The 14258-nt window shown below is 47.5% G+C and overlaps 2 protein-coding genes across 2 annotated transcripts in view; one reads left to right on the top strand and one right to left on the bottom strand.

The window, feature by feature from the left end:
* Positions 1-1082: 1082 nt before the first annotated feature.
* Positions 1083-5996, top strand: LOC117052462 (natriuretic peptides A-like). Its single transcript, XM_033159418.1, has 3 exons — positions 1083-1199; positions 3847-4176; positions 5371-5996. Exons 1-3 carry the CDS (start codon positions 1104-1106, stop codon positions 5374-5376), a joined length of 432 nt encoding a protein of 143 aa, XP_033015309.1. The 5' UTR covers positions 1083-1103; the 3' UTR covers positions 5377-5996.
* A 4943-nt stretch (positions 5997-10939) lies between these two features.
* CLCN6 (chloride voltage-gated channel 6) overlaps positions 10940-14258 on the bottom strand; it is a 29088-nt gene continuing 25769 nt past the window's right edge. Inside the window, exon 23 of the mRNA XM_033159417.1 lies at positions 10940-13302. Within this exon, the coding sequence (XP_033015308.1) occupies positions 13222-13302 (81 nt within the window). The 3' untranslated portion in view covers positions 10940-13221. The remainder of the gene's footprint in view (positions 13303-14258) is intronic.

The raw sequence follows: 14258 nt of genomic DNA, 5'->3' as shown, positions 1-14258 counted from the left end.
CATCTTTTTCATTTCATTATACATCATTTCCCTTTAAGCTATAACCTTACTACAAGACCACCACATATGGTAAAAAGAACCTTCATTCTCTCTACGTTTCCATCACTTATTTGATTTAGTTTTATACATTCTTGCCAGTTTACTCCGTGTTAGATACCATCAATATATCATTTTCAGGGGGAGAGGGCTCTTGGGTTCGAGTCCTGCTTGTGGGTTTCCCACTGGGATGCTGGACTAGATGGTCCACTGGCCTGGTCCTTCAGGGCTCCTGTTATGTTCTTATGTGTTTAAAGGTAAAGGGTCCCCTGACCATTCGGTCCAGTCGCAGACGACTCTGGGGTTGCGGCGCTCATCTCGCTTTACTGGCCGAGGGAGCCGGTGTACAACTTCCGGGTCATGTGGCCAGCATGACTAAGCCGCTTCTGGTGAACCAGAGCAGCACACGGAAACGCCATTTACCTTCCCGCTGGAGCGGTACCTATTTATCTACTTGTACCTATTTATCTACTTGCACTTTGACGTGCTTTCGAACTGCTAGGTGAGCAGGAGCTGGGACCAAGCAACAGGAACTCACCCCATTGCGGGGATTCAAACCACCAACCTTCTGATCAGCAAGCCCTAGGCTCTGTGGTTTAACCCACAGCGCCACCAGCTGTTTACCAGCCAGCTAGTTCTTTGTCCCATTTCCTTCCACTGTTGGAATCTACCAGTCTGCTTCCCCAGAGAGATAAACAGAGAGGGGATGCTTTGGAGCTTCTTCACACCTTGCAAGTGCGAAGCCTCTCCAGTTGAGTCAACAGGAATGTGGTGTCACAAGGGAGGACTGGCCGCCCACAGTTGCTCTTCATGGGAACTGAGAAGTTCTTCCCGTCAGGCCAACACAGATCACTTTAAAAGGGAATCTTCTCCCGGCTCCCCGTATATCTCAGATCCCTTATCGAGTGTGGGTGACGGAATGTGGTGGGGTTCATTCTTTGGCCATTAACATTTCCTGGTCCTGCGGTGATATAAAGATGGGGAGAGCATCAGTGTTTGCACTGAGAAAGGAAGAAGAGAGGGAGATCGGTGGCCATCGTAGAGTCATCTAGTCCAACCCCAACACCATGGGATTAGCAATTCCTTTCCTCCTTGTCCTGTTCTTCATTGGCGGTCAACTCGAAGGCAGAGCAGCCCACGGTTCAGAGCTAGCGGACCTCAAGGTAAGAGGAAGAAGACTAGCAGGGCTCTGATTTGGGGTTGGTTTGGACAACAGAGCTGAAGTCCTATGCTAGTCCTACTCAGAGTAGACCCCTCAGAGTTAATGGGCAGGGCTGACTTCTCCTGCGAGCTCCACGGATCTCAGCAGTCGGCTCCACAGTAACTCAGAGCAGGGCTTTTAGTGTGGCCGCCCCGTTCTATGGAATAGCATCCTGTTCAAAATACGACAGGCACCCACAATTTTTCTGCACTTCCCTGAAACAACTGAAGCCATCTTTGTTCCAGTGGGCTTCCACAGCTGGGTGATTGGGTATCCATTTTGTGTTGTTTTTAAATTTATCTGCTCTCTTACTTTCCATGCTGTTTCTAAACCAACCTATAATTATTAGGATTCTTAATAAAAAGCTTCTTCCTCTTCTTCTTCTTCTTCTTCTTCGGCAATCACTCATCGCTGAGTAAGATTGTCTTCCATAAACACAGTGTTAACAGTGAGTCCGTAAGCAACCATGGAGGCCAATTCTGGATCCACGCGTCCTTCCACAGTGGGGACATAGGTTTCTGGACAGGAGTTGATCATGATGAGGGTTTGCCAAGTGTGCCTTCCTCTTAGCACGTTTCTCCTTTGTGTCCCGAGTTCAAGTGTCTTTAAAGCCCATAACACCTTTGGTAAAGGCTGTTCTCCAACTGGAGCGCTCGCAGGCCAGTGTTTCCCAGTTGTCAGTGTTTATACTGCATTTTTTAGATTTGCCTTGAGACAGTCTTTCAACTTCTTTTGCTGACCACCAGCATTACGCTTTCCATTTTTTAAGTTCGGAATAGAGTAGCTGCTTTGGAAGATGATAATCAGGCATCCGCACAACATGACCAGTCCAACAGCTACTACTACATCTTAATACCATTAATTTCAGAGGGTCTTCTCTGGGTAAAACTTCATTGGCTGCAACCCAGTGCAGTTGAGCGGTTCAGAGTGCCAAGCTAGGACTTGGGAGATCAGAGTTCAGATCCTCACTCAGCTCTCAGCTTGGCCTACTTTGCAGGACTGTTGTGAGGACAATACAAGGAGCAGGAAAGCCATACGTGCCCCCTTGAGCTCTTTGGAGGACAGATGGGGTATAAAGCAACCAATAGCTCAATGAACTAGATTATTCTACCCTTGATTCATTGCAGAAGGTGCCTGGTTCATTCTCTGGCATCTCCAGGTAAGAATGGGAATGTCCCCCGTCTGAAACAATGGAGAGCTACTGCCGGTCAGTGTAGACAGTACTGAGCTAGATGAACCAAGGGTCTGACTTGGTACAAGGTAGCTTCCTAGGTTCCTGTGTGTTAAGGTAAGAGCCATACCTGCTTTGTCTGTGGAAGGTTCCAGGTTCGATTCCCCACCAGTTAGAAATTATCAAGGGGATGCTTTAGTTTCAAAGAGCACAGAAAATAATTTATTAAGTCCGATGCATTGAATAATTGAACTTTTCAATGCATCGGACTTAATAAATCCAGACGGAAATTCCCAGGTGTCAAATAGGGTTACTTATGTAGGCTTGGGTTTTGTTAGCCCCAAAATGGAAAATGAGCTAGGTCCCGACTAAAGAAGAATGGCAACTTAAACTGATGGACTGCGCACAGCTTGCAGACTTAACATATAGAATAAGAGAAGAAGAAGAAGAAGAAGAAGAAGATTGGAAAAGGTTTATTGAATAAATGGGAAATAATTGTGTACAGCTGAAAATGCTGGCAGCATTAAGCATCATTCTGTGAACCACCCTGAGACCCCCGGGTATAGGGCGGTATATAAATTATTATTATTATTATTATTATTATTATTATTATTATTATTATTATTATTATTATTATTATTCAACAGTGCAATTAAGTTTTGATGGATGCAATAATGGAATACTGAATGGTATAGTTTTGGTAAAATATGCAGGGATTTGTGATATGTAAAATGAACCATGGAAAGAGAAGAAGGGAAGTCATTGATCTCTTAAGGATGTAAAATGAGTTTTTTAAATTGTAAAACAGAAAATTTAATAAAAATTATAAAAGAAAGAAAAGTTCACTTATTCAATTACTGTATTGTAAAGTAAATAATAATGGCATGTTTGAAGTACCTCCGAGGAAATATATTTCTTTTCTTTTTGTGGGCTAAATTGTTTTTATTGATTTTCCAAATTTTACGAGATCAGCTGCAAATTAGGACAGATTTAACACAAGAACATAGGAAAGATTTTTAAATTGCCTAAAGTGGAGTCAGACCCTTGGGTTCACACAGCTCAATATTGTCTGCCCTGACCGGCAGCAACTCTCCGGGGATTCAGGCAGGAAATCTTTCCCACCCCTACCGGGAGATGCGATTGGGGAGTTGAACCTGGGACCTTCTGCATGCAAAGCAGGGGTCCTGTGTCTGTTCTACAGGGTCCTTCCTGCACAGGAGTCTAGCTTTTGCTTGTTTGGTTTTGCAACCGTTAACCGGATAGTTCAGTCGGTAGAGTGTGAGACTCTTCATCCCAGGGTTGTGGGTTCGAGTCTCACATTGGGCAAAAAGATTCCGGCATTGCAGGGGGGCTGAGCTAGATGACCCTCGTGGTCCCTTCCAATTCTATGATTCTATGGTTCTTGTTCTCTTCCCTGTTTCCCACTCCTGTTTCACAGGCCCTTCTGGAGCTCCTGGAAGACAGACTTGAATCCGGAGGAAAGGAGTCGGAACTCGGTCAAGGATTGAACGACCCGAATGACGAAACAGCCAGAGATATTTCCCAGGCTTCTGCCACCTGGGACAACGAATATGCAAGGCCTCAGGGCGAAGGCGCCTTTGGCCCCAGCAGCTGGGAGCAGCAGGCTGCAAGAGAGCCGCCGGCTGCAAGGAACAGACTGAGGGCACTTTTCAACTCTCCCCGCAGCCTGCAAAGGTCCTCAAACTGCTTCGGCCAGAGGCTGGACAGGATAGGGACCTCAACCGGACTTGGCTGTAACAGGAACCGGGTAAGGGATTAGGAACACAGGAAGGTGCCTGACATCGAGTCAGCCCTTTGGTCGATCTAGCACAATGTTGCCTACACAGGCTGGCAGCAGCATTCTGAGATTTCAGGAAGAGAGTCTTTCTGGCTGGAGATGCCATTGGGGAGTGAACCTGTGACCTTCTGCATTCATTGCAGGTGCTCTAGCTCTGAGCTAAAGCCCTTTGTGTGTTGTGGGGGATGGGACTTTGCAACAGATATTCACTTATTTATTAGTTATCCAACAAGATTTATATACACACCCTCTAGGCAGTTAGCAGAGCTAAAAAACCAAAACATCAAAATCCTTGAGAAGATCTCAGGTTTCTAAAGCATTGACAAAATTTAAATCAACTGCAGTTGAAAAGGTATAAAATGCATGTGAGTGTTCCATATGTCTGGATAGGCTTCTCTGAAGAAACATGGCAGCGGAAAGGGGACAGTGAAGGCACCTACCTGATGTCAAGAGGCAGGGAGTTCCAAAGCTTTTAAACGCTGCTGTCCTAGAAGATTGATTTCTTACAAGTGCAGAATGGGCATTCACTGGCATCCAGCTCCCCATCTGGTGCCCCTACAGCCTCTGTGTCCAGATCCCTTTGGATACGGAGGGTATTGGTGGGGTCCTGACAATTACGAGGGGAGATGGGAGTTCGAATCCAACAGCATCTGGAGGATCCCAGGATGGTAGAGTCAATAATGGTATAGACCAGTGGTTCTCAACCTTGGCTCCCCAGATGTTGTTGGACTGCAACTCCCATCAACCCTAGCTAGCAAGACTAGTGGTCAGGGATGAAGGGAGATGTAGTCCAGCAACATCTGGGGACCCAAGGTTGAGAAAGGCTGGTATAGACGATAATGAGGAAAAGCCAGACAGCTTTAAAACAGCAAAAAGGCATCGGATCCTGGAGTGCTTTGCAAGATAATAGCTGGCGCCTTTTGGCAATAGACAGTTTCGAGGGAGGGTAGAAAATATTTATCCAGTCTATCATTTCATGATGCTTTCCAGCCCATCAATTTAATTCTTTTCCTGTCTTAACTTATAAACTCTCCCAACTCCAGGGCTTAACCCCACCCCTGCCACACCCCATGGTAACAGACAACTCTGCTTCAAAACGGTGCTGTCACTCCTAGTTGGCTTTGTAATAAATGTTGCTCTTTTATTCTCTTTCCCTTCTCGCAGAACTGAAGCTGACACAAACACCTGAACCGTCTCCATCTTCTGTCTCTGGCGACAATCAACTCCCCTGTTAAACCACTCCTGGCTAGTCCTATCAATGAATGCACAACCTCCTTGGCATGCGGACAATTCACTGGCGTTTTCTCACTTTCACCTTGACTTAGTTCCCAGAGATCATGAGGACGGAAGGAGATGGGAGTTCTACTTGTAAGCCCACTGCAAGCTCTCGGGTCTGGGTGGGAGAGGAATCCGATGTCCCCCCCTGCTTTGTAAAATGAATTGGCTTCATTTCCTCAAACGCATGTGATCAAAAGTGGCAACTTGGACTCCCTTGCTCTGTTCAGGGATATAAAATGGATTCAGCACCATGGAAAGAGACCACACTTTTCGCCTGGTCTCTCAAGCCCCGGAACTGCCTCGTTCCCACACAGGATTCCCCACAACTTGGCAGTGGCTCTACAAAAGATGTTGGGATACCAATTCCCACTAGCCAGCATGGTCAATGGTCAGGGCTAATGGACACTGTGGCTCCACAACATCTGAGATCCTAAGGTTGAGAAAAGCTTGTAGGTGTGGAAACATCTGAGACTTCCTTCCCCTTCCGTCACCTGCCAAACTGCTTTCTCTCCCCCCCCCCCAGCGCAGAATATAGGAGTTGTGCCAATGGTGCATCTAGCTCAGTATTGCCTGCACTGACTGGCAGCAGCACTCTAGGGTTTCAGGCAGGGATCCCATGCCCGTTATTTTCTCAAGAGCCTCATGGAACAGCTGCCATGGCTGATTTTTCATAAAGGACGAGCCCTGCCCAATATCCCAGGCACATTTCCTGCTGTTTGCTGTTTTAACCGCTGCATTAAATGGTGCATTTGCAGTGACAAAATCTGTGCAACCCTTGTTTTATTACCTGCCCTTATATATTTGCGTTCCCTGGCGCCTGCAGGTGAAAGGACCTCAAGGTTGGGAGTGATATGAGACTCCTCTTCCCGAGATTTCATCTGGTCCTCGAATGCTCCTCCCCAGGCCACACCCCTCTCCAAATAGGCCACACCCCATTCTACTCAGGCCACGCCCCTTGCAGACCCTGCTTTGTGTTTCCGCTGCAATGTGTCCTTAAATGCAGATCATGCCTCTTTCTTGCCTGGAGGATGAGAGTGTAGAAACCAGCCTACTGTACACATGGTGAAATTTACATTTGTTGCTCCGCCCATTTTCACCCCTAAGCCCGTCTGTCCCTGGCATGTGGCCCTCAGCAGGCTGCCCAGAAAGAAATCTGGCCCTCAACTTGAAAAAGGGACCTCAGCCCTGCTTTATAATTAATTAGAGACCCATGGTTATCAAGTGGTGGGGGCCAACGGCTTGCCTTTGTTCTTGGCTTGCAAACTTCCCAGACACAGCTGGCTGCCCGCTGACATTTTTTTAGGGCAAAGAGGGGGAATGCTATGTGAGATCAACACATTAGGTCCACTGGAAGTCAGACAACAGGTCCATCCAGTTTGGAAAACCTTTCCCAGACCTGCCTGAAGATGCCTGGGATTATAGCTGGGACTTTCTATAAATAATAATAATAATAATAACTTAATAATTTATTATTTATACCCTGCCCATCTGGCTGGGTTTCCCCAGCCACTCTGGGCAGCTGCTAACAGAATATTAAAAACACGACAAAACATCAAACATTAAAAACTTCCCTGAACAGGGCTGCCTTCAGATGTCTTCTAAAATCCAGATAGTTATTTCCTTGACATCTGATGGGAGGGCGTTCCACAGGGCAGGTGCCACCACTGAGAAGGCCTGCCTGGTTCCCTGTAGTTTTGCTTCTCGCAGGGAGGGAACTGCCAGAAGGCCCTCGGAGCTGGACCTCAGTGTCCGGGCTGGATGATGGGGGTGGAGATGCTCCTTCAGGTATACTGGGCCGAGGCCGTTTTGGGCTTTCAAGGTCAGCACCAACACTTTGAATTGTGCTCGGAAACGTACTGGGGGCCAATGTAGGTCTTTCAGGACCGGTGTTATATGGTCTCAGCGGCCACTCCCAGTCACCAGTCTAGCCGCTGCATTCTGGATTAATTGTAGTTTCTGGGTCACCTTCAAAACAGCCCCATGTAGAGCACATTGCAGTAGTCCAAGCGGGAGATAACCAGAGCATGCACCACTATGTTCAAAGCAGGTGCTCTACAAATGAGCTATGGTCCCACCGCTAACATGTAACACAAGATTCTAGTCCTCATGGCTCCAGGTAACAAGCTGGTTTAAACATAACCATGGGAAGTTGTGTCATACCATCAGTCTATCTAGCTCAATAATCTCTACGCTGAATGGCAGAGGCTCTCCAGGTTTTCCATCTGGAGATGCCAGGGATCAAACCCAGGACCTTCTGCATGCAAAGCAGGTGCTCTAAGCCACTGAGCTACTGCTTTCTTCTATGCCCAGGTGGCCAAAGGAAGCCAAGCAACTAGAAAGGCGATGCGCAACAGAAGGAAATAGCCATCACAAAAGAGCCTTGAAGACAGATGCACGGGAGGAATTTAATTTATTTATTTTTCTTTCTCCCCCCCCTCCCCAAAGAGGATGGCCATGGTTAAACACTACAGGCGGTCAAACACAAATAATAATAATAATAACAATTATTATCTCACTCATTTTTTAAAAAAATAAAAAATAATAATTATATACACAACAGAATTAATTCCCATCATTTGGTCACAAACACTCCCCTCAGGGAAAAAAATAAACACAAATTAGATTGGATGAAGAAAACATTGAGAGGGTTTACCAGTGGAATGCACCGCAACGTGGAGGAACGAGATAGGGGTTATGCCTTGATATGGCAATTTAACACTGTTTAAGAGACCAGAGCAGGCAGTGTAAAGGAGAACGCATGAATATTTGCCCCAGATTTCTCAAGCTTAATACTGATCTAAGGGTTTAAGGGCCTTCTGTCTGTTTGGGGGTCTAGGCTTGATTGGGGGTGGGGGTGGGGAGAGAGAAGGGATGGGCACCAAGAGTTTTGGCCAAGCCATCAGCAGATCTCAAGCAGTTTGGGGCAACCATTTCGGAAATAAGGGTTTGAGTGGTACACTTGAGACAGGGAAGCTAACAGGTTTGCATCACTGACTTTCAAAACAGTTAGAAGGAAACAATTCTCTTGCAATGTGGAACAAAAGTGTTGCTTTCTGTGAAGAACCTCTGGCCTTCCAGGTGGTTGCTGAACTGCAACTCCCCATCAACCCTGGCCGTTTGCTTGGGCTGATGGGAGTTATAGTTTATCAACATCTGGGGGTGGCCAAAGGTTCCCCACATCTGTGGTAAACCCTTTTCTCCCCTATAGTTTAACTTCGCAAAATGAAAAGCATCGAGCAAAGAGTCTGCCTGCTCCCTCCTCCTTTAAAAACGAAAGAGTTGATGGGGATGAGATGCTCCCAGAATTATTTGGGAGGGACCCAGAAAAGCGAAACCTTTCCTATTGCTTTGTTTTGGATAAGAGGCATTTGGCGGTGGTGGAAAGTGGCCAGCGCCAAATGTGTGTGGATGTTGGGCTACGCACATTTTTAAAATGTGCAACTAACTGAACGCAAGACATGCACAAGCCTCAGCGAACTGCAGAGGGCACAGAGTTCGGCGGTGGGAGGCATTAATCGGCATAGATTTCATCCGTTCAAGCCTCCCCCTGGTGACAAAGGAACACAAAGCCATTGTTGCATGGGTTATATTCCCCCCCCCCCTTTTAAAAGCATGGTTGAATAAACTCAGAAGGCACCACCTGAAAGTAAGACACAGAGAAAAGGGCGTCTATTGTAGGGAAGTGAATAGGCCGGAACCAAGCCCAGCTTAGGAATTTAAGTCTCGCCTTAAGCTCCGGTTCTTTGGACAACAGCATGGGAGCAAAAACTCACATGCCCCTCCCCTACCACGCACGCCAACAAATGCACACCACCATGATATACCCCTTTCCCCCAGACCCAAACACACACACACCCTACAATCCCCCGCCCACAAACTCCCACTGCACAAAAATCTCAGCAATCTCAAGCCCACGAGAAGCCCAGCAATGAGATCAAGAAACTGAGATGCACTGAAGCTCTGTGTCTTAGCTCCACTAACAAGCCCCTTGTCGGCATGTGCGGGAACAATGGTACTTTTCATCATGATAGGGAAGAAGATCCCTCAGAGAGAGAGAGAGAGCGCAGCTGCCCTGTCAGGATAGCTGACACTTCTCAGGACAGGAGTCCTAAAGCCACTGCGGCAATTTTAGGTTTCGAAATGAAGCAGCACCGCTTGATCTGGGCACCGCCAGGATGCCAAAAGCAAATAAATCGGCTCAAAACACAGAAATGTTATTGTCAAGCTGCTTCGAGCCAACATCTCTGGGGAGTTGGGGAGACAGTCCTTAATTGGTTCGGCATCTTACGAGATCGCAGTGAAGGAAGAAACCAGACACGTTCTGGGGCAAGCTTTGCAGGGAAGTGGCAAAGCAGCTCTCTTAACTGGCTGTTAAGTCAAGATGTCAAAGATGCTGCGCTTGTTTGGTGCCAGGCCGCTGGACTTCGGGGGGTGGGGGGTGGAGAGGAGTCAGCCCCTCCCCTTTCACAAGGGGGCAGCACGAAAAATCACACACATGCCCCCCAACAAACCACAGACTTGTCATTTGGTGCCAATGAAATGTTCAGCTCTCCCACTTTTTAACACGGTTTGCAGATCAATAAGCATCAGATGGGTTCAAACTTGTAGCAATTTTTTTTTTAAAAAAGAGCTTGGCAATTTAATAGTGGTAGTTGCCGTCAAGGACACAGGTTTAGGAAGAAAGTTGATTATGCCCCAGCTAAGAGAGACAGATGCCAAAGTGGTTTGCAGGGCTGAGTTGATACCTGCTGCAACCAGAAAGTGCCAGGGCCAAATTAAGGTTTAAAGATGTGGACTCCCCTCCTTCTTTCCTCCTCAAGGGGTCAAAGGAATAAAGCAGTGGGTCTGAGAAACAGAAAACAGCCAACGCCTTTCAATGGATTTAGAGGGACAGAGAGCAGGACCTGGTTCTGATTTTCTTTCCCTTAAAAAAAAAACCCACACGCACCACCACACATTCACAAAGAGCTATGCAGAGACAGACTTTACACATTTTAAACACACACACAACCTGCATTCCTGGTTCAAGGAGATGAAATCAGAACTCGGAACCAGACACTTTCTGTGTCCCCCCCCCCCAGCTACACCCCGGGAGCCCAAACACACACAAATAATATAATTTCAGAAGAGAGGAAACTGAGATGCCTGAATTAGTGTCATTGGCGGCACAGAATGGTTTAAGAGAGGGAGGGGTCCACAAACACAGGGTTGCATCCAGCTGAGAGTAGACCCACTGAAATTCACAGGCCCGAGCCTATTAATTTCAGCAGGACTACTTGTAAGTAAAACTAACATTGGAGACAGCCCATGTTTTGGTTTTAAAGACACCGACAAGGTTGTGATGGGGTGAGACGCTCGAAGCGATTCCTTCCCTGCCTGCCTTGTGGCACAGAACAGGTTTTAACAGGTGGGCTGACATGGAAGGAGGGTTTTATTTTATTTCTGTGGGGAGGGGGTGTGCAGGCAGAGCTGTAGGGGTCCTTTTCTTGGAATGCATTTTCTCTCCGGCTGTTTGGCCTGGGAAGAAAAAACCTGCAAAATCCACACTCCACAACTGTGCTTTATCAAGACCATCAGCATTAGGGCTGTCACCTTTCCAAACCGGAGAGATTTAGCAGAAGCAAGAACAGGAGGGAAAACCTACGGAGGCAGGAGTCCGCTGGAATAACTGCGAAGGGGGCAGCCGAGATGGGGCTTGTGAGAAGCCCCAGACCGGCCTGGGCTGGCTTGAGGTGACTCTGCAATTACAGGAACTCTCTCAAGCGCTCCTAGAACTGCTGCTGACAGCCCCCCCCCCCTCTGCAAAAGAAAATCCTATTTTGGTCCTGGACTGGGTGTCACAATTGCAACTTTTCAAGACTTGCTAGTTAAAGGGAAGTCTTTCTATGAAAACAGGATTCTCAGGGACACCCCCTGGAGATCTACTGTTCGGAGGACTGAATCCCGCAACAGTCCTTATGATCACTTGCAGGGGGTAGGGAAAGATTGGAGATCTGCAGTGGGGTGTGTGGGTGTCAGATAAACCCAACCAGATGTGGCACAGGTAGATCTGAGGAGACATGGCAGGGCCACGCCGCAAATTGGCGCCTCTGTAGCCACAGAGCTGTTGTCCCGATGCACGTGACCCGCTCGGGTTTGCTATGGGAATTGCTGCTAACTGCCTAGCGCATGCAGGAGAAAACCTTTAAACACTCCAGAAATATATTTAAGTTTGGTTTTCTATACATTGGCAGCAGCTTGGTATGGAGCGACCAGCTGGTGGCAGTTTAAGGGGCTGAGACAGGTAGGAATTACGGGTGCCAATCACCAGCGGGTTTGATTAGGGGGAACTTTCATCAATGAGCTGTATTTTTCCTGCAAAATGTCTGCGTCAGGGTGCCAGCCAGCCACCCGCAAGGCAAGCGAGATTCTTCTCAGTGACGCTGAACTGCCACCGGCCATCAAGCCTACTGTGTACTGGAAACCCTTCAGGCAAACTGGTTCAGCTCAACTCCCAATGTCTCTCTCCCTCGAGAGCAGGGTTTTGCCCTCCAGAGACCACTGGACTCCAATCCCCATCAGCCCCAGAGCCAGGGATGATGGGAGCTGTAGTCCCAACATCTGGAAGGACAGTGGTTCCAACCCTCTGCTCTAAAGCTTCCATACTACAATGCCAACCAAAGATGGCCCGGGAAGAGATAATTCGAGGTCCCAATTTCCAATTCAGGGTGCTGACTTATTCTTTAAAAAAAATTAAGCCTTTAGAGAGCTAGGAGGCCTTGAATCTGTTCTGTATGCACATACCTGCTCCATCTTGGATCTTCAATGCAGGGTTGGTGAATCTGTGACTCCTTTCCCAGCAGCCAGTAGTGGTCAGAGGTGATGGGAGTCGTAGTCCAGCAATGCCTGGAGGGTTGTAGGTGCAAACAAACCCACAGCACTCCAGCCGCCAAACCCTCGCAAAACTGACCCAGGTAGCTTTTCTCACTCACAAGAGGCAGACGCTACCTTTCACTAACACACACTAACACACCCCAACATACACTTACTTTTAGCGGTACGATTGTTCGTTCCCTTCCACATGCACCTATAACTTCCCCCACCCCCAAAAAAAGATAATTAAGGGTCAAGGGTTTGATTCACTCAAGTGGAGACTTTCCCCCACCCCCAAACATCAAGGATCCCAGCCTCTAGCCAAGAAAACAACAACTCAAAAGTGAAGTGGAATGAAAATGAAAATTCTACTCAGGGAATTCCAGAGTCTCCGGTAAAAGAAAAAAGAAAAAAGTGTCTCTTCTTCTTAGCCTTGCTGAAACTACGAATGTGAAATAGGAGGGAATTGCTGGCCCAAGCTTGAGATATATCGGCTAAGTGCTGCATTGGTCTTCTGAGTCTTTTGAGATGGTTAACACCTGGTTTTAGGATAAGGCAAGGAGAGGAGAAAAGGGCAGATGTTCCTTCCATCTGGAATATGGCATAGATATGACTCTTCTCAAAACGTGCCGGTGGGGCGGTGAAATGTCGGAACGATACCGATCCAAAGCCAATTGGGGAAGCAGGCGAGCAAGCCCCTAAGATTAGCCGACGAGTGTTCAGACCACAACTCCCAGAGTCTTCTGGGCCCCCCAAGAGGTCACTGGGGGCCTCTGCCCAGTGAGAAAGAAGCCAGTCCGCTTTTGTTGCCTTTAAAGTGCACGAAGGTGACCCGGGGGCCACGCGGGATCCGAAGCGGCGGCTTGGGAGATGGGAGGGGAGGGGTCAGATGGTCTGGTAGTGCTGCCGTAGCCTGGCCTGCAGGAATTCGTGAGTCAGGTTGTGGCGTGTGATGATGCCAACGATCTGCGAAGAGGCGGCGGGAGAAAAAGAGGGCAGGGTAAACCAATGTTACGGAGGAGGCTGGATCAGAGCAAAGGCCCATCTCGTCCATCTTTTAGTGTGGCAGCATCTACACAACGGAACTCCCTGCCTATTGATACCAGCCAGGCACTTGCTAAAAACGTTTTTGTTTAGACAAGCCTTCTGGTAACTTAGTTTTATTCTCTTTGTAAAAGGCTTTGAGTTTTGTTTTTGTTTTTTTACAATCAAGCAATTCATATATTTTATTAAATAAACAGTCCAGCAGCCCCATGACCTGAAGACCTGCAATGTGCTCTCTGTGGAACTGCCCTTGAGCCTGGTCTGAATTCTCCAGACACGGAAATTATGAACACGGAAGTTCTAATTTGCCAGCGCAAGAGCATTTTGCCTAGAAAGAAAGAGACAGGTGAACGGAATCCGTTCCGGAAGTCTGTTCGACTTCCAAAACATTCGAAAACCAAAGCGCAGCTTCTGATTGGAAGCCCCGTCGGACGTTCGGCTTCCAAAAACAGTTCGCAAAGCGGAACAGTCACTTCCGTGTTTGCGACGTTCGGGAGCCAAATCGTTCGGGAACTAAGCTGTTCGACTTCCGTGGTATAACTGTAAATGCATCTGGCCCTCCCTCCATGAATCTGAACTATGTTGGCTGAAGCTGGTGGGAACTGCAGCCCAAAAGACCCAGAAGACAGGGAGTCTTATGCCTCCAAACACCTGCTAGCTCACTGCAGGTTAACCTAGTGCATTGTGGAATAAAAAAGCATTATCCAGGATAGTGGTTTGCATGACCCACTAAGGAAGACATCAACACTATAAAACAGTAAATTGCACATTTACTCAAAATCCAATAAAATATATTTTGTTTAATGAATTCAATAACATTGATAAGCTTGATATACCTCCAGCAACCCCCTAGGCAATCCCACCACCCCCCATGGGGC

This window comes from Lacerta agilis, chromosome 8, assembly GCF_009819535.1.
Source record: "Lacerta agilis isolate rLacAgi1 chromosome 8, rLacAgi1.pri, whole genome shotgun sequence".
NCBI classification, from domain to species: domain Eukaryota; kingdom Metazoa; phylum Chordata; class Lepidosauria; order Squamata; family Lacertidae; genus Lacerta; species Lacerta agilis.
The sequence above is the reverse complement of the archived record's forward strand: the minus strand, read 5'-3'. Positions and strand labels throughout refer to the sequence as shown.

Bases quoted from the DNA above. Each gene is read 5' to 3' on its own strand.
- LOC117052462 (XM_033159418.1), top strand. From the start codon at position 1,104: ATGGGATTAGCAATTCCTTTCCTCCTTGTCCTGTTCTTCATTGGCGGT. The intron at 1,200-3,846 runs GTAAGAGGAAGA...CCTGTTTCACAG, and splicing joins CAGAGCTAGCGGACCTCAAG to GCCCTTCTGGAGCTCCTGGA.